This window comes from Myxine glutinosa, chromosome 3, assembly GCF_964187855.1.
Source record: "Myxine glutinosa chromosome 3, kmMyxGlut1.1, whole genome shotgun sequence".
NCBI classification, from domain to species: Eukaryota; Metazoa; Chordata; class Myxini; order Myxiniformes; family Myxinidae; genus Myxine; species Myxine glutinosa.
The window spans coordinates 63,398,487-63,422,878 of record NC_136263.1 but is presented as its reverse complement, the minus strand read 5'-3'; the positions used below and the strand labels follow the sequence as shown (position 1 = coordinate 63,422,878).

At 48.8% G+C, this 24,392-nt stretch overlaps 1 protein-coding gene across 6 annotated transcripts in view; it reads left to right on the top strand.

Moving 5' to 3' along the window:
* Positions 1 to 3,242: 3,242 nt before the first annotated feature.
* Positions 3,243 to 24,392, top strand: part of GDAP2 (ganglioside induced differentiation associated protein 2) — a 79,785-nt gene continuing 58,635 nt past the window's right edge. For 2 of the 6 annotated variants that reach the window (XM_068110771.2, XM_068110774.2), the window contains exons 1-3: positions 3,243 to 3,775; positions 6,986 to 7,178; positions 10,617 to 10,756. In XM_068110771.2, coding sequence (XP_067966872.1) covers positions 7,003 to 7,178; positions 10,617 to 10,756 — 316 coding nt within the window. In that variant the 5' untranslated portion in view covers positions 3,243 to 3,775; positions 6,986 to 7,002. Of the gene's footprint in view, positions 3,776 to 4,089; positions 4,186 to 4,227; positions 4,422 to 6,985; positions 7,179 to 10,616; positions 10,757 to 24,392 lie in introns of those variants that run through there. The other 4 variants (XM_068110772.2, XM_068110770.2, XM_078774114.1 and 1 more) reach the window with 4 other exon arrangements.

The following is a 24,392-nucleotide window of genomic DNA, read 5'->3' as shown; positions in this document are numbered from 1 at the left end:
GAAAGCCTTGTGTGTGGTGAGGAGCTCAGGTGAGCCAAGGGAGGACTTTGCACGACGGAGGATGCCCAGTCGGCGACTGGCTTTGGAGGCCAGCTTGGAAATGTGGTTTTCCCAGGAAAGATCATGGCAGATTGTGAGACCCAAAAGCTTGAGTGACAGAACTTCTTGGAGAGGATTGTTGAGAAAGTAGATGGGAGGGTTGTCCAGTCGGTCTTTTCGGAGAGACATGGTGTGAGATTTGTCAGGATTGAAAGACATGTTCCACTTGTTTGACCAGTCTGTGATTTTGTCCAGGTCTGCAGAGAGTGAGGAGGCTGCAGACTGCCGATCAAAGGGATGAGGTATGGAGCGACAGAGAGTGGAGTCATCAGCAAAGAGATGAGAGGATTTTCCAGAGTTGGAGAGATCATTGATGAAGACCAGAAAAAGCACAGGGCTCAGAACACTGCCTTGGGGAACCTCTCTACCTTGTCAGGGGAGAAAGACACAGAGTCAAGGAGCAGCTGGGTTCGACTGGGTATGGTGGGTACAGAGAGGGATGGGTTCGGGGACACAAGATTTTGAGGCAAACACAGAGTTGAGGCATTCGGCTATTTACGTGTGGTGTCAGCTGTGTAGCCGTTTGAGGTAAGGGAGGGGATGGACGGGGAACAAACACCAGAAACAGATTTGACCGGACGCCACCAGGATTTGGAAGAGGGAGACAGGTTTGAGAGTTCAGTCTTGATAGTAGAGAGATAGTGCTTCCGGTCTCTCCTGAGGGTGGACACACTTGTTCCGTTTGAAAACGATAGAGGAGGGGTGGAATGAAGGTGACTAGAAAATGTAGAAAGAAAGGACTGTAAGAGATTGATTTTTTTTTTTTAATGGAATCATTTGATGAGGAAATTGAAAAAGCCTCATCAAGCCTCAAGAAAAATTGAAAGAAAAACCGTTTTGTAATAAACACTGCAGGGAAAGTTTAAACATATTTAAACAAAACCGTGAAAAACAATCTGGGGAAAGTCCCTGAAGTAAGGGTAAGGGTGTGGATGTGGATCAGAGAAAGGAGAAAGGGTTAAATGAGATGGAGGAAACTAGAATTGGAAAGGTGAGTTTCGGCTGGAGGTGGAAGAAAAGGAGATAAAGGGGATGGGGCGAGACAACAAGCACACGTGCCCGCGAGGATAGAAGGAAATTATATATTTTTTGTATTGAAAAAAATATATATATATAATTTTAAAAAACTTCTTGAGCGTGATCTACGCAAAAATTATATTGGAGAATGCGAATTTATGATGTCCTTGGTCACGTGGTCTGGCAGCCATATTGGATCAAAGAAGGAAAAAAAACTTAAAGTTGCCTCGCACCAAGTCGCCTGCATAGGGTAAGTATTCTATGAATACCATATCGTTGAAACAATGCATTCCAGGCAGACATAAAGGCATCCTTTGCACAATTGATTGATCCACCCTGATTTCGTCCAAGACTGAAGGTGGACGGAGGTTATTTTTTTTTTATTCTTTCATTTTGTAACATTTCACTTCCACTGCAAAGTTCGACGAAACTTTATCCATAAGTGTTGCACTACAAGAAACTACTGATTATACTACTCGGCTCGGATTAATTTAATGAGTGAAAATGTATGATCGGGTAGTCTGAGAGTGAATGCCAAATAAAACAATACATTCAAAATGACGTAATGCATCCCCGATTTGTCGGCGCGCATGCGCATAAACCCCCTAGTGACGCAGTTCCAGGGTTGATTGACGGTATCTTGGCTCGGGCAAAAGGGGTCTTTGGGCCCCCTCGATCACATTTTTGAAACAATGAAAGGCACTTAGTGCGAAATAAAAGTTTAATAAAAACCATTTGTGCATAAATATGCAGAATAATAACGAGACCGTGAATTAAAATGGAATACTCTGTAATTTACGAACCAGAAACTGGTGCACTTTGTGTTGCAGAGAATAGAACATACATTGCAGTTCAAAGTATACCAGCAAAGTACTCAAGAGTACCCACCCTACGGACGATCTTGTTCCCCGCATGTCACAGTTCTTCTGACACATACCCTTATTTGGGCGGTGTATAGGCAACTGACAGCTTCAATCGCTCCCGAAAAAAAAAAATCTGGGTTACGTGTATGAAGCAAAAACATGCCGACTGCTTATAATTCAAAACGGTACTGTAGAAGGTGGACATTCTGTCCTGTGGAATTCAAAACAGGAATACTGTACTGCAGAAGGTAATATTGTAAATTTGTAATACCCTCTCCCACCTGGAGATGGCGCTACACGATACACATTTACTGAGACAATTGACAGGCAGGTCAGTCAGACCGTCAAACGAAGCCGTTTGAAACTGAAGATGTTACAAAGCGAAAGGACACGTTGTGCGGTGGTGGTACACAATAATATAAAAATCAGTTAGCAGGACATTAAATAAATATATAATAAATATTTAATAGTTAAGAAGGAACGACCTGAGTCAACAATTATAACTCATAGTTTGCTCCTATTTAAAATCGTTAGGTCGGTGGGTCTGACCTGCCCGTCATTTTTGGTCTTTTAAACCAGAAGCATCCTCGGTTGTGCAAGGCGGTCCTAAACTTTGTGAAAGCGTGTGGGAGACCTATATAGTTTTATGGATGTCCCATAGGCCTCCTTTTCAATATATTTTCTTTTCAACACAGTTATGATCAGGCAGGTGGCGTGTATAGAGCCTTGCGGCTGTGAAAACGCCATAAACTCAAAAGAAGAAGAAGAAGAAGAACTCCTAGTATGGAGATACACATTGACGCAGTTCATGTTGGTCTCGGTGGTGTAGTTGGCAGGAGTACTTAAAATGATTTTTTGGTTTGTATTCATCCATAATGAAAATCCGGTGATATTTGTAAATAAACTATTCATCCATAATTTCCGGCTGAATTTTTTCTGGATCGTTGAAACTTAAAAAAGAAAAGAAAAATCACATGTTTATTAAATGTGTTATTCGTGATTTTTATATTTTTGGAATACTATTTACTATTCCAAATACAGTCCCAGTACGTCTAACGAAAGAACTTCGAGTATGAGTATTAGAATGTTTAAGTAACGAAAGTTGGATTGACAATTGACATAATGATAGGCTCCCTCGCAGGGAGCAGTCTATCTTATCTCGACTTAGAATTGGACATTGTTTTCTCAATTTTTATCTTCACAGGATCGTGTGCCATCCCTCGGGGTGGTGTGATCGGTGTAAGGTTCCCGAAGATTTGGACCATGTTTTTTCTTTTTGTCCGCGTTATTATAATGCTCGCTCTCGACCTCTCGTCTTCAGCTTTCTGTCCGCGGAATGGGGATCACGTGGTCGGTGGTCAGGTCTGCCGGAAGCCTTTTGCTGGCTGGATCTGAAACATCCTGGGTTTTGTAGATCAGTTTTAAAGTTAATCTAAGATACGGGGTTAGCAGTGTGAGTCTAGTTTTTCTAGTGTAATCCTCCTGGTTTGGTTTTGTTTGGATGTTAGGGTGCGTGGCGTATATAGAGCCTCGCGGCTCTGAAAGCGCCATTAAACCTTAAAAAAAAAGAAGAAGACACAATGATAGATTGAGGAAATAATGAATTCGGTAAAAGAATGAGTAATGGGGTTTTCACAGGAAGCATTTTGTTGTAGTTTGGGTTGGGCCATTTGGCGTCCTGCGTTTTCCATACGGGAAGTGGACAGTGTCCCGGCACCGAGGGTCTACCCGCTGTCCAGGTTGTGTGCGTGAAGGCGCCACATTGTCCAGGGGGAACGGGATCTCTACGGATCTTGGTATGTAACGTCGGGAAATGGTGAACTGGCCGCTAACGACCATTAGCAATTAGCTCATGAACGTTAAAAGATTGTATTTCGCATTTGTTAGGTGTACAATGAAGAACAGAATAATTTCGATTAAAAACAGTTAAATCAGCGTTTTAAAATCACGTCCGTTTTGCGGTTTTGGTAAAACGTGAAACTCACGTGCTGGCCCCGCCCTCTCCTGTTGGGAGCCACTCCCCTCCGCCGCGTTGGATAACGCCCCGCCCCTCATCGTCCGTGTTGGATAACGCCCCGCCCCTCATCGTCCGTGTTGGGATCCCCTCCCCTCTGCGTTAGGAACGCCCCGCCCCCTTCGGAAGCCATGTTAAGACGCCGTTTTAACGTCATGTAATGAAGATTGGAGTCGATTTGAATTACCGTAGGTGTGTTTTTCTTCCTGTATTTCCCACACTATTGCACGACAGAGTGGAGCTGTCTGGCCTCGGTTCGATTCTCGCCCCGACTATACACTGCCGGATTGGTTCTGCGCAGGCAGGGCGTTGCGGCACAAAGTGCGCCGTCCCCTCGGATGGACGATAAGCCGGCTGTCCTGTCTGCTCGCATTAGTTGGCGGAATGATTGACCTTATATATCCCACGGTGTCTTTCGTTAAGAGTAGGTGAGTTATCGCCAACGCTCTGAACAAATAACACATTCCTGTTACCCCGCCTCGTTGGTCCTCGCCAGCCGATTCGTGAAAGGCTTGGACCAAAAACCTTTCCCGACCACCCCAGGAAGGTGGGAATAATTGGGGCCGTTAAAGTCGTAGTTGTGGTGCAGGTGAGAGTTCTCCCACTGTGGCAAATTGTGAAGGATGGTGGTTGTGTTGAAAATCAGCTTCGATGCAAATTGTGTATTTTAGTTCGATACCTGGTGGATGCTCAGAGTGCAGACCGTTTGATTGGAATCATTGTACAAATAAGTTTTGAAGATTAGTTGTTAAATGACGTCAGTTTTATGAATATGAGTCCCTCACAAAGAATCAAACTTTTATAGAGTTTTTGAAATCCCAAGCTTAGGATCCCAAGTCCACCGCTCTAACCATTAGGTCAACACCAGGTGATAAACATCAAATTAACCTTCAGGTAAAGTTGGCACATTTGTGGGGAGGGGTTAGACAATGCCATATAACATATATAAGTGTATAGAGTAGAATGGTCCGTGTACGAGTAGTTGGCCGATCTCGTGTAATAAGCAGGGGCACGTCAGCTTAAGGATTGTTTTGTTTGAACGTGCACCATACGGTGGGTGGTGTAGTGTAATAAATAGCTTGGGTTTAAGGTTAAAGAAACACGTGCAAAGCCTCCTGTGTCATGTTACCTGGTGGCCTTAGGAAAGAAAAGGGGAACGCGAGGCATGTCATTCTGCCAGGTCTAGGGGGCTCTGCCAGGTTTAGGAGAAAGGGGGGTGGAGTGACGATCGTCTTCTGAAGAGGGCAGAGCAATGAACACCTCCAGGGGCGGAGTGTTGTCAGGAGAGTGAGGGGAGGAGCCTGTGTCACACGGGTTCTGTGCCTGGGAAGCATTGAGCTGGTCTGAGGAGAATTGGCAGTGTGTGCCCTAGTCGAGTCTGAGTAGTTTCTGGAGGGCCCACTGAGGGGAGCTTTTCGGAGAATGGATCTTTAGCTAAGCCGCCCACTCCTTCCATGTCCACACCACCAGACAGAGACATGCCACCCAGTTTTCGTTTCCTTTCCCTGTCTGTGATCGAATCTGGAGTGAGGAGCCTTATATATAGCTTTAGATGTATTTTACTTCATTGTACGTAGTTTTTTGTTGAATTTATTTTCCTTTCCATCCCGTCATTGAATTCCCCACCGTCGGATTCAATTTTTGTCCTGGTGTGTGTTCGGGAATGAACCCGTTTGTTTTAAAAGAGCTAAAGTTTTCATGTTACTCCTCACAACCACGCACATGCAAGTCCGCCATGATTGAACGCAACCTGAGGGAGTTAAAGCCAGTTCGGTCCATCCATCCATCGTCTGAGTTAATCAGCCTGGACATGACAGTATTTTGGTTTCTCTATGGAATGCCTTACTAAGTTCATACATTTGTTGAATATATGTGCTGCTGAGATTTGCGTAGATCTATATAAACGAAAGTAAAATATTTGAAAGAATTCATTACAAAAAGGAGCTGATACTCTCGGTCTCGCACCTTTTGGGTGGTTATGGCGAATAGATGTGCGTCATATGAAAGCTAAATGATCTTTAACGGTTTTTGAAATATCACTTGCACAAGCCAAGTTACCGAGATGGTTGCCATGGCTACATAATTCAGCCAATCACAGCTGTGATCTAATTAGTTTGTCATAACGTCATGAGGAATAGATATGTGCAATATTTTTGTAGTGGATTCTTTCAAAGATTTTACTTTTCTTTATGTAAATCTACATACAGTATATCTCATCAGTATGTAAATACAATCACATGTATGAACCTAGTTGATGTTGGTTGCTAATGTATTAGATGTTGCATGTAATTGATCTGAGTGCCCTATCAAAGACTCTGTGTTACATGTTGAGGGGATTAAAGTTCAATTTGGCATATTCTGGGTGAATGAATTTATTATCTATGTTGAAATCCAAATATAACAAGTATACAATTATCTGTTTTTCGGATAGTATACATCAAAAGATGCATTTTGATACTTTACACTGTACATAGATATATGTTAAGAGTCACATGGGGCATTTTTAGAAATAGTTTGAACATTACACTTGTGGTGCTTCGGGTACAAGTTCACATTATTCTGGAACACAAAGTAGCATCCGCAGGCAAATGGCAAATAAGCATATTTCAAAGTCTTAAGACCCATATTAATAAATAAAAAATGGTTTGCAAAATTCCATACTTTTGTGAGTAGGGGAATAAGGGCAGGGGTCGGAGGGTGGGGGGGAGGAGTGGTTGAGGATTTCAGTATCTGGCTCATGGACTACTTGGGAAGCAGAGAGAAGTTGATGTTTTGGACAGAAACCATTCCGTAGCGCAAAAGGACCTTTCACTCCGACGAAGGCTGAACTTCCAAAATGTCAGCTTCTCCATGCTTCCCACGGCCGTTAGCCTCCCTCGATCCACGTCCAATTGATTTTATCCACTACTGTATTTTGTTTGGTTAATTTTGTTAATACATTGTTTTTGCTGGCATTTTAATTTCGATTTGTTTATTTTTTTTTGGAAATTAGGAACCTGTGTATGTGATATGGAGCCCCTCGGCGTACCATCGAGAACCGTCTGTGTCGACACGCTCCCTCGATGGGGATCTGCATGCAAGGACCTTAACTCTAACCTTGCAAGTGGCCCCGAAAATGCTGCCCGACTCGCTGACCGCTCACCTTTCACGTGTCGACCCGACGTCAATAAAAAGATCGTGCTGTGGTGGGTGTCTTTGGCGCAATTCTAAGCAGGTTTTGAATGGAACTCGACATAAAAACAGAAACTGAAATTGATAGTGGAAACACTACACCGATATTGTAGCAGTAGTCGCCATCAACTTGACTCAATAGGAACCTGAATGTTGTCGTGCAGTATTTATGATGCAATTTCATCACCTTTCATCTATCGGTGATTTTAAACTTGATAATTCGATCAAGTACATTGAAGGCTAATTAAATAATAAAAAAATGTTTTGTTTTTCATCTCCTCCTGCCTGTACTTTGGTTTCCTTGCCAGCGATATTTAACAATTGCTTTGCATATCGTGGTAAACTTGCATAGCTCGAGACAAGCGAACAACCTGGACACTTGAATTTGTTTATTGTGTAGAAGCTGTTGCCCAGACAACAAACGCACGCACTGAGATACCAGACAGTATAATCAGTTGTCAAGGGATATCCAAGAAGACCAGACCACTGTGCACCCGTCTGTCTGTCTGTTTGTTTGTCTGTCTGTTTGTGTGTCTGTCTGTTTGTGAACAAGGTATCTCAAAGTTGTGGAAGGATTCAAACGAAATTTGGCAGAGAGGAAGTGTATGTGACACGGACGAAATTATTAGATTTTGATGAAGATCCGGATTCGGATCCGGCTAGTATAATTTTTAAGTGATTCTTCACCATTGGGAGATGGGGCCAAAAACGATACATAGCAGGATATCTCAAAAAGTTGTGGACGGATTTGGACGAAACTTGGTGGAGAGGTTGTGTCTGTGACAAGGACCAATCGAATCTATTTTGGTGAAGATCTGAATATGGATTTGGATACAATAATTATATAATTTTAAAGTGATTCTTCACCATTGAGAGATCGGGCGAAAAGCAATATATGACATGATATAAAAAAAGTTATGGACGAGTTATGACCAAACTTGGTGGACGAGTTGGTTCGGTGACAAGAACAAGCTGATTAGATTTTGGTTCAGGTCCGAATCAGAATCTGGCCTATCAGTGGATACAAAACATAAACTGATCAGCCTGACGGAGGTATGCGCTCAACCGAGCACTGTTCTAGTTCATTTATTTATTGACCAAAATGATCCAACATTAAATTTCTTAGACAGAATAAATATATGAACCTCTAGGTTAATCAGTTCAATTAAGGGGGTAATTGCAGTTTTAATCAATGGGATGACGATCAGTAGTGAGTTTGGGTGGCCATGCACTACATGAAAAACATAAACTTTCTTCATCACCATCAGTCTGGTCTTCACCACACAAGTTGGTGGAAGCGTGTCATGCCCCGATCAAAAGAGATTTCTGAGGACCTCAGAAAAAGAGTTGTCGATGCTCGTTAGTCTAGAAAGGGTTACAAAACCATTTCTTAAGATGTTGGGCTTCACCAATCCACTGTCAGGCAGATAGTGTACAAATGCAGAAAATTCAACACCATTGTTGCTCTTTCCAGGAGTGGTCATCCAACAAAAATCATTCCAAGAGCCAGGCGTACAATAATCCAGGAGGTGACAACGAACCCCAGGGTAATGTCTAAGGATCTGCAGACCTCTCTTGCATTGGCTACTGTCGGTGTTCACGAGTCCACGATCAGGAGAACACTGAACAAGAATGGTGTGCATGGGAGGATAGCATGGAGGAATCTACTGCTCTCCAAGAAGAACATTGCTTCCCGTCTCAAGTTTGCCAAAGACCACCTGGATGATCCAGAGGGCAATTGGAAGAATGTTCTGTGGACAGATGAGTCGAAAGTGGATTTTTTTTGGCTTAAATGAGAAACGCTATTTTTGACGAAAACCAAACTCTGCATTCCAACATAAAAACCTCATCTCAACCAAAAGCATGGTGATTGGAGTATCATGGTTTGGGGCTGCTTTGCTTCCTCAGGACCTGGAAGGCTCGCCATCATTGACAGATTCATGAATTCTGGATTGTACCAGCAAATTCTACAGGAGAATGTCAGGGCATCCGTCCGTGAGCTGAAGCTTAACAGAAAGTGCGTCATGCAGCAAGACAAGGATCCTAAACCCACAAATAAATCTTCAACAGAATTGCTGAAGCAGAAGAGATTTTATGATTTGGAATGGCCAAGTCAAAGTCCAGACCTTAACCCAATTGAAATATTGTGACAGAACCTGAAGCGAGCAGTTCATGCAAGAAAGCCCAAAAAAAAAACGAGTTGAAGCAGTTCTGTAAGGAGGAATGGGGCAAAATTGCTCCTAGCTGATTTGCAGGACTGATCAAGAGTTACACGAAACTTTTGATTGAAGTTATTGTTGCTCTCAGGAGTGCCAGAAGTTACTGAATGTAAAGGTTCATGTCCTATTTCCGACACGGAAATTTAATATTGGGTCATTTTGGTCAATAAATGAAAAGGTAGATTTTTTTTTTTTTTTGGGGTGTGCGATTTATTTTATTTTTTAAAAATCAGGTTCACTTCATCTATTATTCGGACTTAGATGAAGATCTGATCACATTTAGGTCAAATGTATGCAGAAATGCAGAAAATTCCAAAGGGTTCACAAACTTTTTCTCACCACTGTACTCTTCGCAAAGTACACTGTACTCTCTTCATAAACGTCCACAAATGTCCCAGTGCTGGCACTGGCAGACGGGTCCTCAGACTTGACGTCCATCAGATCTGCCTTATCCTACTTGTGAAACACCGTGATGACAGTTTATAGCTGGTTCGAGATTTGAACCCAGACGTACCATTTTTCAAGTCTTTGGTATGACTCGGCTGGAGATCGAACTGCCGACCTTTCAGACTCGGAGTGGACACTCTTAACATTAGTCCACTGAGTCTGCTTTTTAGAATATAACTTGGAGTCCATAGCTTGTTTTGGTCTGGTGTTATATGCAACACAAGTAATGGTAAATATTTATCCTTTTAAAATTGAAGCCTCAAAAGTTTTACAACCAAATATAAAAAGTTTAATAGAGAGAGAGTGTGAGAAGTGGACGCGCAGTGGAAAAGGAACATGTAGTTGGATGCACGACACAATTATACAAGTAGCAGCACAAGGAACAAAAAAGAACAGTTAGCCAGGAGAGATGAGGTCTGGTAATCTTAGCTTTTGAAGACTTTTTCAACCGCATTCACACAACCGCATTCACACAACCGCATTCACACAACCGCATTCACACAACCGCATTCACACAACCGCATTCACACAGCCGCATTCACACAACCGCATTCACACAACCGCATTCACACAACCGCATTCACACAACCGCATTCACACACCCGCATTCACACACCCGCATTCACACAACCGCATTCACACAACCGCATTCACACAACCGCATTCACACAACCGCATTCACACAACTGCATTCACACATGAAGAAACAGGAAACAGTTTTTTTCTAATCCTTCTTTCTCACTTTTCTCACTTCATGGTCCTCCCTTAATGCTTGCACCGTTTCAGGGTAGGTGAGGTGGCACTGTTGGACTGCCAGGCTGTGGTGAACACGACAAGCGAACGCCTGTCGGATCGAAACCCAGTGAATGAGAGCGTGAGGGCCCACGCTGGGCTGCAGCTGCATGAAGAACTGCGCAAGCTCCAGGGTTTGCTTCTTCTTCTTCAATTACACAATAATGATGATGAAATTGAGCCGTTTGGTCTTCGTGGTCGTGCTTGTCACCAGAAGGCCATCCTGTTTTGTTTACTGCACACAAAATAATAAGAAACGCACACAGAAACCAGACGTGTCAGACTTCCACCAATTGGTTGGTTTTCATTTACCTGTGAAGGAGCTGTGCTCCAACTCGAATCGAAAGAATGGACGCGACAAAAAGCTGGAATTCGTCCGAGTTTCTTTATTGCATCAAATCAACTCGGGTACTCTGAAAAGCCCGTTTATCGGGCAGCATTATATACAAGCACTCGAATATCTCATGCCGGAGCGTTTACCCTTAAAAGGCGCAACTGGGCGTGTCCGGGAGACCTGGGCGAGTCTGCACATGCCCGGGAACGGCGAGACTGGGTGTCGCCGGACGGGCTGGGTGAGCCCGGGAAAGGCGAGTCAGGGCATGCCCGGGAAAGGCGAGACTGAGTGTCGCCGGACGGGCCAGGCGTGCCTGGACATGCCCGGGAACGGCGAGACTGGGTGTCACCGGACGGGCCGGGCGAGCCCGGGAAAGGCGAGACTGAGCGTCTCCGGGCGGTCTGGGCGAGCCCGGCACAGCGATCGCTCCGTGGTTGCGTCCTCGGCAGGTGTAAGGCGATTGTGTATGTTCAGCGGCAACCGCTACACACGCCCCCCCAGAATCGACTTGCACCGGCAGGGTCAATTTAAGGGGGGTCCTGATGACCCGGCCGAAGCGACCCCTGGAGGGTCGTGGGTGTGGGGGTGGGTGATCGAGCGGGAGGCACCGTGGACGGGGGGCGGCCTCGCCGCGGAGGAAGGGCCAACCGAGGTGGTTGGTCAATGTCCACGTGCGCCGGCTTGAGGCGGTCCACCGAAATCCGGTCCGACCTGCCGCCGACGTCGATGACGAAGGACTTGTCGTCCCGTCGCAGGACCCGGAAGGGTCCGTCGTACGGCGGCCTGAGTGGCCCCCGGTGTGCGTCATGACGCACGAAAACGTACTCCGCTGTGCGAAGCGCTGGGGGGACGTGGGCCTGGGGGTCACCGTGGTGGGACGTTGGCACGGGGGCAAACCGTCGGGCGGTCTCCTGGAGGTCCGAGCGCTGTCGAGCTGCGGACCAGGGACTGGTGACGTCGGGCACAAATTCGCCCGGGACGCGTAGTGGCTGGCCGTAGACCAGCTCGGCGGTGGACGCCCGGAGGTCCTCCTTGGGGGGCCGTGCGGAGGCCCAAAAGGACCCACGGTAGCCGGTCGGTCCAGCTGCCGTCCTGAAGGCCGGCCATGAGCGCGGCCTTCATGGAACGGTGGAACCACTCGCACAACCCGTTGGCTTGGGGGTGGTAGGCCGGGGTACGGTGGAGCCTGACCCCCAGGTTGCGGGTGACCGTGCCCCGCAGCTCGGAGGTGAACTGCGGCCCGCGGTCCGAAGAGATGTCCGCCGGTGCGCCGAAACGGGCGACCCAGGTGGCGATGAAAGCCTGCGCCACGTCGGCGGTGGTGGTGGAGACAAGGGGAACGGCCTCCGGCCACCTGGTGGTCCTGTCCACCATGGTGAGCAGGTGTGTGAAACCCCGTGATGGGGGGAGGGGGCCCACCAGGTCCACGTTGACGTCGAAACGCCGTTCGGGCACGGTGAAAGGTGCCAGCGGGGCCTGGGTGTGTCGGTGGACCTTGGCCTGTTGGCAGGCCGTGCAGGTGCTGGTCCAATCGCGGACATCCTGTCGAAGGCCGTGCCAGACGAATCGCGCCGACACCAGCTTCTGGGAAGCTTTCCGGCCCGGGTGGGAAAGGCCGTGGAGGGAGGCGAAGATGCGGCGTTGCCAGGTAACGGGCACGATGGGGCGAGGCTGGCCTTGGGAGACGTTGCAGAGCAGGACAGTGTCCGTGAAGGGGACGTCGGCCAGGCGGAGGCCCGTGTCCGCCGCCCGGAGGGCTTGCACCGTGGTGTCGGTGGTCTGGTCAGCCGCCATAAGCGCGAAGTCCACGCCGAGGTGGACCGCGTTCGCGCTGGCCCGAGAAAGACAGTCGGCCACGGCGTTGTCTTTGCCGGCGACGTGCCGGATGTCCGTGGTAAACTCCGACACGGCAGAGAGGTGGCGCTGCTGGCGGGCCGACCACGGCTCCGTGACTTTGGCCATTGCGTAAACCAACGGCTTGTGGTCGACGAAAGCCGTGAAGGGTCGGCCCTCCAGGAGGTGGCGGAAATGGCGAACGGCCAGGTGTAGACCGAGGAGCTCGCGGTCAAACGTGCTATATTTGAGCTCGTTCGGCCGGAGTTGCCGGCTGAAAAAAGCGAGTGGCTGCCAAACCCCGTTCACCCATTGCTCATGTACGGCACCCACCGCGTAGTCGGAGGCATCCGTGGTGAGGGCGATGGGAGCGTTGAGCACCGGGTGAGCGAGCAGTTTTGCGTCGGCGAGGGCCCGCTTTGAGCTTGTAAATGCCGCGTCCATGGCTGCGGACCAGACAACATCGTGTTTGGCCGGCTTGCCCCGGAGGGCTTCGTAGAGGGGCCGCATGAGCTGAGCAGCGCGGGGCACGAAGCGGTGATAGAAATTCACCATTCCGAGGAACTCCTGCAGGGCCTTGATGGAGCGGGGACGCGGAAACGCGGTGATGGCCTCGACCTTGGTAGGCAGCAGCACGGCCCCATTCTTGGTGATGTGGTGGCCCAAAAAATCAACGGCCGTCATGCCGAAGTGGCATTTGGCCGGGTTGACGATTAGGCCGTGCTCGCTGAGGCGCCCGAACAGTGTTCAGAGGTGGAGGAGGTGCTCGGCCCGGGACGCGCTGGCGACGAGGATGTCGTCCAGGTAGACGAAGAGGAACGGCAGGTTGCGCAGCACGCCGTCCATCAAGCGCTGGAACGCCTGAGCCGCGTTCTTGAGGCCAAATGGCATTTGAAGGAATTCGAATAAGCCAAACAGCGTGATGACAGCCGTTTTGGGGACGTCGGCCGGCCTGACAGGTACCTGGTGGTATCCCCGTATCAAATCGATTTTCGAAAAAATGACCCGTCCTGCCAAACGGGCGGAGAAGTCTTGAATGTGCGGGATCGGATACCTGTCGGGGGTGGTAACGTCGTTAAGGCGGCTGTAGTCGCCACATGGGCGCCAGCCGCCCCCCGGCTTCGGTACGATGTGTAGTGACGAAGCCCACGCGCTATCGGAGCGCCGCACGATGCCGAGGTGTTCCAAAGCGTCGAACTCGGCTTTGGCCACGGCGAGCTTGGCTGGGTCGAGGCGGCGGGCTCTGGCGTAGACCGGCGGGCCCGTAGTTGGTATGTGGGGCTCGATACCATGTCGTACCGCGACGGCCGAAAACGTCGGCCGCGTGAGGGCCGGGAACTCCGCGAGCAGGCGAGCAAACTCGTTCGCCGCCGGGAGGGCGCATGCTAGCTCGGTCGGCGCGGAGCTGCTCAACGTGCATGCCAGGGAGCTGAAGGTCTCGGCGTTGACGAGGCGACGCCGTTTGACGTCAACCAGCAGCCCGTGTGCGCAGAGGAAGTCGGCGCCCAGCAGAGCCATGGGCACGCTTGCGGTCACAAAAGTCCAATGAAAGTGCTGGCTGCCAAAGCAGAGGGTGACGTTGCGCGGGCCGAAGGTGCGGATGGCCGATCCGTTGGCCGCCACCAAGGAGGGGCCGCAAACCGCGGACTGCCTGTCCTGATCGGAGGCGGGTATGACGCTCAGTTGGGCGCCGGTGTCACACAGGAAGCGCCGTCCGGACGCTTTGTCCCTGATAAAAAGTAAGTTGCCCGTGTGGCCGGCGCTCATGGCTGGTAATGAACGCCGGCCCGGCCGTTTCCCGACTTGCCGAAAGTGCATGGGGGTTGGCATGTCCGGGCCTTTTGTCCGAACCTGGCATGGTAGTAACACCATGCCTGGTCAGGTGTAGGCCCCGGTCATCGTGTTGGAGGCGGTCGGCGCGGCGTAGCGGCCGCCAATTGCGCCGGCAGTTCGGCTGCCGACCGTGCCGGGTGCTCGGGCGCCATGGGCGTTGCTTCGGACGGCGGCGGGCTCCAGGTCACTGCCCCGATGCGTTGGCCTGCCGAGGAGATCTTGTCGGCTTCCTTGGCGTGGGCGCGGGGAGCCGTGATCTGCGTGCTTGCCAGGGCGAGGCGTACCTGGCTCGGCAGCTGACGGAGGAACAGCTCTTGAAAAAGAAAATCCGGGGCGTGCTCCCCGAGCAACGAGAGCATGTAATCCATTCGCTCGGACGGGCACGTGTCGCCGAGCTCGGGCAGGTCGACCAGGCGCCGTGCGCGTTCCGCCGATGAGAGGGCGAAAGCGTCGAGGAGGAGCTTCTTGATCGCGCCGTACTTGTCAGCGGCTGGCGGGTGCTGGAGGAGGCTGAGGGCGCGGGCCACGGTGGCTGAGCCGAGTACTGCTACCACATGATGGAAGCGGGTGTCGTCGGCGGTGATGCCTCGCAGGGCGAACTGGGAGTCCGCCTGGGCGAACCAAACCGCCGCGTGAGCCTCCCAGAAGGTAGGCAGTTTGAGGGCAACTGCCGTGTCCATGTCGGTAGGTCACCAATGAAGGAGCTGTGCTCCAACTCGAATCGAAAGAATGGACGCGACAAAAAGCTGGAATTCGTCCGAGTTTCTTTATTGCATCAAATCAACTCGGGTACTCTGAAAAGCCCGTTTATCGGGCAGCATTATATACAAGCACTCGAATATCTCATGCCGGAGCGTTTGCCCTTAAAAGGCGTGACTGGGCGTGTCCGGGAGACCTGGGCGAGTCTGGACATGCCCGGGAACGGCGAGACTGGGTGTCGCCGGACGGGCCGGGCGAGCCCGGGAAAGGCGAGTCCGGGCATGCCCGGGAAAGGCGAGACTGAGTGTCGCCGGACGGGCCAGGCGTGCCTGGACATGCCCAGGAACGGCGAGACTGGGTGTCGCCGGACGGGCCGGGTGAGCCTGGGAAAGGCGAGACTGAGAGTCTCCGGGCGGTCTGGGCGAGCCCGGCACAGCGATCGCTCCGTGGTTGCGTCCTCGGCAGGTGTAAGGCGATTGTGTATGTTCAGCGGCAACCGCTACACCTGCATCAAAAGTTGTTATTTCATTTCCGAGGCATGGCAAGGGGGACAAACTCCCGCACCTTTAGACACAACCTCAGCTTCCTCCTTTTTAACTCCTCTCTTCTACACCCTCAATCCCCTTGTGTCCTCCCTCCTCCCCCTCCTTCCATCCAGCAATAGCAAGCTGTATTGATTTGGTGTTTTCAACATTTAAATTTTGTCAGGAGTAGCAGGGGGATTATTGTCCCCCGTCGCACCGCGGAGCGAAAGGGGGACTATGGTTTTCCCCTCCGTCTGTGCGTGCGTCCGTCCGTGCGTGCGGAAGTGTGTGTGTGCGCGCGTTAGCGAAGGACCGAATTCGAATTTGGTGTGTGGGTGCAACTCGGCATATGGAAGAACCCTATTGAAAATTAGGTCGCCATGTCAAAATCCAAGATGGCCGCCGCCATGTATGTCTGACGCCATGTATGTCTGAACCTTGTGAGCGGAATATCTTGAAAAATAAGCGAAGTACCAACTTCTAATCTGGTGTGTGGGTGTATCTTGGCATAATAGATATGGGAAGAACGATATGGGCATAAGGAAGAACGCTATAAGGAAGAACGCTATTGAAAATTGGGTCGCCACATCAAAATCCAAGATGGCCACCACCATATATATGTCTGAATCTTGTGAGCGAAATATCTTGAAAAATAAACGAACTACTAACTTCTAATCTGGTGTATGGATGTATCTACGCAAAAGGAAGAACGCTATTGAAAATTGGGTCGCCAGGTCAAAATCCAACATGGCCACCGCCATGTATGTCTGAACATTGTGAGCGGAATATCTTGGAAAAATAAGCGAAGTACCAACTTCTAATCTGGTGTGTGGATGTATCTCGGCATAAGGAAGAACGCCATTGAAAATTGGGTCGCTACGTCAAAATCCAAGATGGCCGCCACCATACATATGTCTGAACCTTGTGAGCGAAATATCTTGAAAAATAAACGAACTACTAACTTCTAATCTGGTGTGTGGGTGTACCGAGGCATAAAAAAAACCACCTTTAGAGGCCATTTTTCCCCGCAAGCGGGGTTGGCCTTTTTCGGGAACTGTGGTTGTTGTTGTTTTTCGGTCCCCTTTTTGAAGCAATGTTTTACGGCCGGATGCCCTTCCTGATGCCAACCCTTTTTGCCGCCTTTAACGACAAGCAGGGAATTACCAGTAAACTGGTACTCAATTTGCCGACCTCGGAAGGATGACAGGCTGAGTCAACCCCCCTGGCGTTAATTCAGCGATTGACCGGGATTACGAACCCAGGATCCTCGGATCCTAAGCCGGCACCCTAGCCGCTAGCCCAACACCAGGGATGTACCGAGGCATAAGGAAGAACGCTATTGAAAATTGGGTCGCCACGTCAAAATCCAAGATGGCCGCCTTGCGTCTTCCACTTTGTCAACTCACATCACTTCACCAACGGGGGATCTAGGCGTAACGTTTGTTTATTTATTAATGAGAGACTTCATGGAACACATTACCCCACGCCGTCTTGAGAAACAAGGATATGTGTGGGGTTTGCGAGCAGCAAATTTGATTGGGTGTGATGTTGTAAAATGGCAGTAATATTTTGTCCAAGTACTGCTAAACAAACCAAAAACATTTATTTTCCTTTCTCCACGTGTACTGTTGTCTCATCCTGTATTTTCTGTCCAGGTGTGCTGTTCGCCCCACCCCCATTATCTCCTTGCCATCCACCTTTTGCCCTGTTCACGTGACTCGTGGTGGTCCCTCTCGGCTCTCCCCCCGTTGGTATTTTGTGCATATAAGATTGTTCACGGTTCTGTTTAAATATTACTTAAATATGTTTAACCTTTCCCCTTCAGTGTTTTATTCAGTGGTATATTACAACACGCTGTTTTTCTTCCTATTTAAAAGGCTTTTCTCAATTTCCTCTCCAACTCATTCCACTGCAAAAAAAAGAAATTCAATATCTTATACGTCTCCCTCACTACATGGTCTAAATTCACATTCATTCCATCCCTCCTCCATCGTTCTGAATCGGATTGCTAACTTGAAAATCACAACAAACCCAATTTGTTATCAATGTTCGTCTTTCATTAATCATCCACTTTCTAAACTCCCCTCTTGCCCCTCCCATCCAAATCCCCCCTTTGCACCTACACTCCTAAACTCCCCCCTTGCCGCTCCACTCTTAAACTCCCCCCTTGCCCCTCCCCTCCAAATCCCCCCCCTTGCCCCTCCACTCCTGAACTCCCCCCTTGCCCTTCCCCTCCTAAACTCCCCCCTTGCCCCTCCCCTCCAAATCCCCCCCCTTGCCCCTACACTCCTAAACTCCCCCCTTGCCCCTCCACTTCTAAACTTCCCCCTTGCCCCTTCCCTCCTAAACTCCCCCCTTGCCCCTCCCCTCCTAAACTCCCCCCTCACTCCTCCCCTTCAAAACTCCCCCACAACCCCTCCCATTCAAATCTCCCCCCATACCATTCCTCTCCAATTCTCCCTCCTCCCCCCTCCTCCTCAAAGCTGCCTCCTCCCTACTTCGTCTCCCTTCTATCTCATACCTCCACCCCCCCCCCCCAACCTTCTACTTTCTCCTCTGCCCCCCCTCAAACAACCCCTCACTGTGCCTCATCCCTTCACCATCAAACCTTTCATCCTCCTCATCCTTCCCTTTCTTGGAACTCTTCTGCAATCTCTGACACACTATCAACTGCTCTCCCTACCTCCCCCTCTCATCCTTCATCTTACCCTACTCCTCCCCTCCCCTGTCCTGTACCCGATGCTCCCCCTCTCTCTTCATTAACGGTATGGACCTCAAACATCCGGGGCCTTCGCTCAAACCTGACTGATCTCTCCATACAGGTTGCTTCTGACAATCCAGACTTGATCTGCTAAACAGAGACTTTCCTCCTTCAAGATGTCTCTGATTCCTTAATATCTCTTCCTGGTTACTCCCTTCTCCGGTATGATAGACCTGAGCCTCGTCCTGGTGGTGGGGTGGCTATCTTTATCAAAAACTCTCTTCCTCACTCTCCTTGCACTGCCCTCTCTCCTCCTCACCCCCAGGAGTACCTCTGGCTATGGCTTCCTCTCCGCTCCCACCTTTTGTTCATATGTGTTCTATACCGTCCCCCAAACAGTGATGACTCCATCTTCATTTCACTCTCGAACAACATGGACCAACTTCTATCCACTCATCCCAACTCTCTCTTCCTCATATGTGATGACTTCAACTGTCATCATGCCACCTGGTTGGGTGTGGGTTCCTCTCTCACCAGTCATGGCACCTCAGCAAAGGACTTCTGTGACTCACTGGGATTGACACAATCTGTCAATTTCCCGACCCGGATCTCAGCCAATGGAGTATCTTCTCTTCGAGACTTGGTTATGACAAACTTCCCTGCTAATGTCTGCTGCTCTTCTTCTGCTCCAATCGGTTCTTCTGATCATGTGCTTGTCAAAGTGGACATCTCTCTGGCCATTCTCAGAGAGCCTCCTCAGCGTCGACGAGTCTGGCATTTCACTCAGGCCGACTGGGACGGTCTTCAAGCAGCCATCAATCGTCTGGATTGGTCTCCCATCTCCACTGCCTCTGACATCAATTCTTCCTGGGAATTCTTCCAAAGCAAACTGATCTCTCTCATGCACAGATTTATCCCATCTCGCCTTCAGTTGTCTTACCCTTCCTCCCGTCCATGGTACACTGAATCTTGTGGTGAGGCAGTTGCCCTGAAACAACTTGCCTTTGCCTCTTGGAAGGCTAATCCAACTGAACGCAATCTCAGTTCCTTCCACCAAGCTCGGAACAAGTGTGTGTCTACCCTCAGGAGTGCCAGGAAGCACTATCTCTCCTCACTCAAGAATGAACTCTCAAACCTGTCTCCTTCCTTCAAATCCTGGTGGCGTCTGGTCAAATCCGTTTCTGGTGTTTGTTCCCCCTCCATCCCCTCCCTTACCTCAAATGGCCACACAGTTGACATCGCACGTGACAAAGCCGAATGCCTCAACTCTGTGTTTGCCTCAAAATCCTTAGTCCCAAACCCATCTCTCTCTGTTCCCACCTTTCCCAGTCAAACCCAACTGCTCCTGGACTCTGTGTCCTTCTCTCCTGACAAGGTGGAGGAGTTTTTGTCAAACCTCGACTCTGATTCTGCAACTGGACCAGACGGCATCAGCCCACGGGTCCTAAAATCCTGCTCTGCCGCTCTATCTCACCCTCTCTCTGTTCTTTTCACCCTATCTTTTGCTCAAGGTCATCTGCCAGCATCCTGGAAATCAGCAAACATTACCGCTTGACACAAAAAGGTGCAAAAACAGATCCTTGCAACTACAGACCAATCAGCCTGCTCCCAATTATCAGCAAAGTCATGGAATCCATCATTGCTTCGGATATGAAATCTTTCCTCTTCTCCAATGGCTTGATCTCTGATCATCAATTTGGTTTCAGACCAGGTCACTCTACTCTGGACATGCTGCTTCTGCTGTCTCAACAATGGATGGAGGTCCTCAATGCCAAACAGGAAATCAGAGCTGTCTCCCTAGACATATCACGTGCCTTCGATACGGTCTGGCACCCAGCTCTGCTCACCAAACTCTCCTCCTATGGTATCCATGGAAATCTCCATGCATGGCTTGCGGAATTCCTCTCTGGTCGTAGTCAACGTGTGGCCCTGAATGGATTTCTCTCATCTCCCCTTCCTGTTCAGGCTGGAGTTCCCCAAGGCAGTGTGCTGGGCCCTGTGCTTTTTCTGGTCTTTATCAATGATCTCTCCGACTCTCTGGAAAATCCTCTCTATCTCTTTGCTGATGACTCCACTCTCTGCCGCTCCATTCCTCTTCCCTCAGATCGGCAGTCAGCAGCCTCCTCACTCTCTGAAGACCTGGACAAAATCACAGACTGGTCAAACAAGTGGAACATGTCTTTCAATCCTGACAAATCTCACACTCTTACTATGTCTCTCCGAAAAGATCGACTGGACAACCCTCCCATCTACTTTCTCAACAATCCTCTCCAAGAAGTTCTGTCGCTCAAGCTTTTGGGTCTCACTATCTGCCATGATCTTTCTTGGGAAAACCACATTTCCAAGCTGGCCTCCAAAGCCAGTCGCCGACTGGGCATCCTCCGTCGTGCGAAGTCCTTCCTAGGCACACCTGAGCTCCTCACCACATACAAGGCTTTCATCCACAGCTCAATGGAATACTGTTCTCCCCTATGGGCTGGTGCTCCTGCCTCACACCTAGCTCGGCTTCACGCTGTTGAATCCAAAGCTTTCAGAATCATTGGAATCTCCCGCGATGAAGCTATCTCTGAGGGCCTTTCACTCACTCACCGCAGGCAGGTAGGTGGTCTTTCTGTCTTCTACCGACTCCTCTCCGGCCTTGCTCCCCCAGCTCTCTCTGTGCTCTGTCCCCCAAATATTCCTACAGGTCGCACAAGATCTGCCAGCAACCCTCTGATGGTTAAACTGCCGAAATCTCGGCTCTCTGCTCACCTTCACTCTTTCATTCCTCTTTTCTCCCGCCTCTGGAACAAACTCCTACACTCCCTTCAATCCCACTCCTCCCTCCAGGTCTTTAAAACAGCTGTTCACCACCATCTCTTATCTTCCCCCATCCAAAACCTTGATCTTTTCTACCCCCACTAATTTACCCCAGATCCACCTTGTTTGAAATTCCAACTTCTTTCCTGGAAGTCCTGGCAGTGTCCATATGTTTTATACCTCTCCCACCCCCCTTTCCCATGCCTCCCCCCCAAAGCCCTCTCCCTCCCACAGATCTCTCGATGTCTCCATGTCTCTCGGTCCCTGCTCTCAAATGTTGTGTTTGTGTCCTTCCCACTCTCTCCCCATCTTGTCTACCGCTCCCGATGTTATTTGTTTTATGTGTCGGTTTGTCTGTTTGTCTTTCTGTGTGATTAATGTTCGCTCTTTCATGAGCCTCGATCTTGTATACAAAAAAAAAAAAAAAAAAAAACGGAAGGGCTTTAAAAGTGCCACAAAGGTGATTTGTGTTCACGTAAACTATTCGGTTGTAGATTTTTTGGATCTTTATTGACATTGATGCAACGTATTTTATCTTACAGGTTTCATTCTTTCGTCGTGCTTGTTGTTTGTGTTCTTCATGATGTCCTTAAAACAGTAAGTTTCTTGTTTGGAATAGTTAAAAAAAAAAAAAAAATTCACCTGCCAGAGAGGTAGACAGGGAAAAAGAAATATATATATATATATCCCACTCCCCAAACCCCATCTACTTTCTTAACCATTCTCTTGAGGAGGTTCACTTATTCAAACTCCTGGGTCTCACTCTCAGCCATGATCTTTCTTGGACAAACCACGTTTCAAAGTTGGCCTCCACAGCAAGCCACCGACTGGGCATCCTCCGTCGTACAAAGTCCTTCCTTGGCACACCCGAACTCCTATTCACGTACAAGGCCTTCATTCACAGCTTGGAATACTGCTCTCCCCTCAGTGCAGGCTGTCCTGCCTCACATCTTCCTCAGCTTGACGCTGCTGTGAAAACCAAGGCCTTCAAGATCATTGGAATCTCCTGCGCTGAAGCTGAGTCTACGGGGCCGATCACTTCGCCATCTCAGACAGGGCAGTGGTCTCTCTGTCTTCTGTACCATGTCTTTTCTGGTCTTGCACCCCCTGCTATTTCCATGCTTTGTTCCCCCTGCCCCTCCCCTCCCCCACACCACCCTCCCCCCAGGTTTCTGCAGATCACATACGGTCTACCATCAACCTCCTTCTGGTTAAACTCCCTAAATCTAGGATCACTGCTCATCTCCACTCATTTACTCCTCTTTTGTTTCCCACCTGTGGAACAACTTCCACATCCTCTTCAACCTCATCCTTCCCTTCAAATCTTAAAAACAGCTGTTCACCGCCATCTCATATCGTCCCCAATCCGAAACCATGATCTTATATACCCTTAAAAATTTTATTTAAAAAACAAAAAAAACAAACGAGGTTCAGAAGAATCACTTGAGTGACTTGTTTTGTTTGTAATGTTATTTCACTTTCCACTTTTAGGTTATCTCTTTGGGATCTCTTCGAAATGACCTTATAAAATGTGTCGTGATGTCCATCTGGTTGTCTGTAAACTTTTTCCTATTTTGCCGCACCTCTCATCACCTGGCTGGTTGCTCTGAAATTTGACACTTGAATACATGCAAATAGCCCGCACAATCGCTCGGGCTTTGATATTTCGATTTTGGGTCATGGGGGGAGGGGGGGGTGAGGGGGACGGCGTTAACTCTGCAACTTTGCATCCCTACTCATCCCTTATTTACCAACCAATTGCTCTGAAACTCGAAACAACACTTCTACTCGATGGTCTGCAGAATCGCTTGTTTGTTAGATTTTGTGAGTCATTTGCAAGATTTTGTGAGATTTGAGATTTTGCGAGATTTCTTAGATTTCTGAACTACAACCTCAAGAAATGACTGTCAGCCCACTCAGGGCTATTTTATTATATTTTTGGGGTGGAGGGTGAGGTTATAAAATGCCCTCGTAATTGACATAGCACAGATTTGATCCTCGTCCTGTATAGTTCAGAACTTGACGAACGGTTACTAAGCAAAATGATTTTGTCCCCTTTGTCAACGTAAAAGATCCTTCTAAAGATCAAGAATGTAGTAGTCATTGCCTGGTAGGAATAAGGTTTAATGGCAAGCTTTAGAGCATGATAGTGTTTTACATGACTGAAATCAATTTTGTATCCTCCTTCTGAGAATACAACAACAACAACAATAACAGGCATTTTAAGGCCATTTTCCCTGCAAGAGCGGGGGTTAGCCTTGCGGTCCCCATGACAATCTTCTCCATTTTGCCCTCTTTTCTGCATCTCCCCTTGTTAACCCCCTTGCCCGCATTTCTTCTTCGACCATCTTTAGCCAAGTCTTTCTCGGTCTTCCCCGTCCTCTACTTCCTTCTACATTCATTTCCATCACTCTTCTCACTTTCATCCTTCCTCAACACATGACCAACCCATCTCAACCTGTTTCTCTTCACAGCATCAATCACAGGCTCTATTCCCATCATCTTTCGCAATTCATCATTTGTCTTCCTCTCTCTCAACGATACTCCACACATCCACCGAACCATTCGCATTTCCACCCTTTCCAGCCTTCGTTGCTGCTCTACGTTCATTACCCATGTCTCGCTCCCATAAATCACAACACTTTTCACACATGCAGCATACACCTTTCCCTTCAGCTTCAACGACACTCCCCTCCTTGTCAGCCTGTCAGCACTCCTTCTGAGAATCTAAAAGTTTATCTCCCTTATTGCACCTTCTATTTTTCGTCGTTAAACGATCGAGGCATGGATGATATCATAGTTGTCTACATTTGAAAGATCGCTTTTTAAAATATTTTTTCATTGTGGAAGCAACTTATCATCGACACACAAGGAATTCTACTATATTGAACAAGAACGGCACTTGGTAGAGCACATACATCTGCCAGTTTACGTTTTGTATTACACTGATAGACCGGATCTGGATCCGGAACTGAACCAACATCAAATCAGCTTGTTCTTGTCACCTAACCAACTCATCCACCTAAGTTTGATCAATCCCCTTGTTG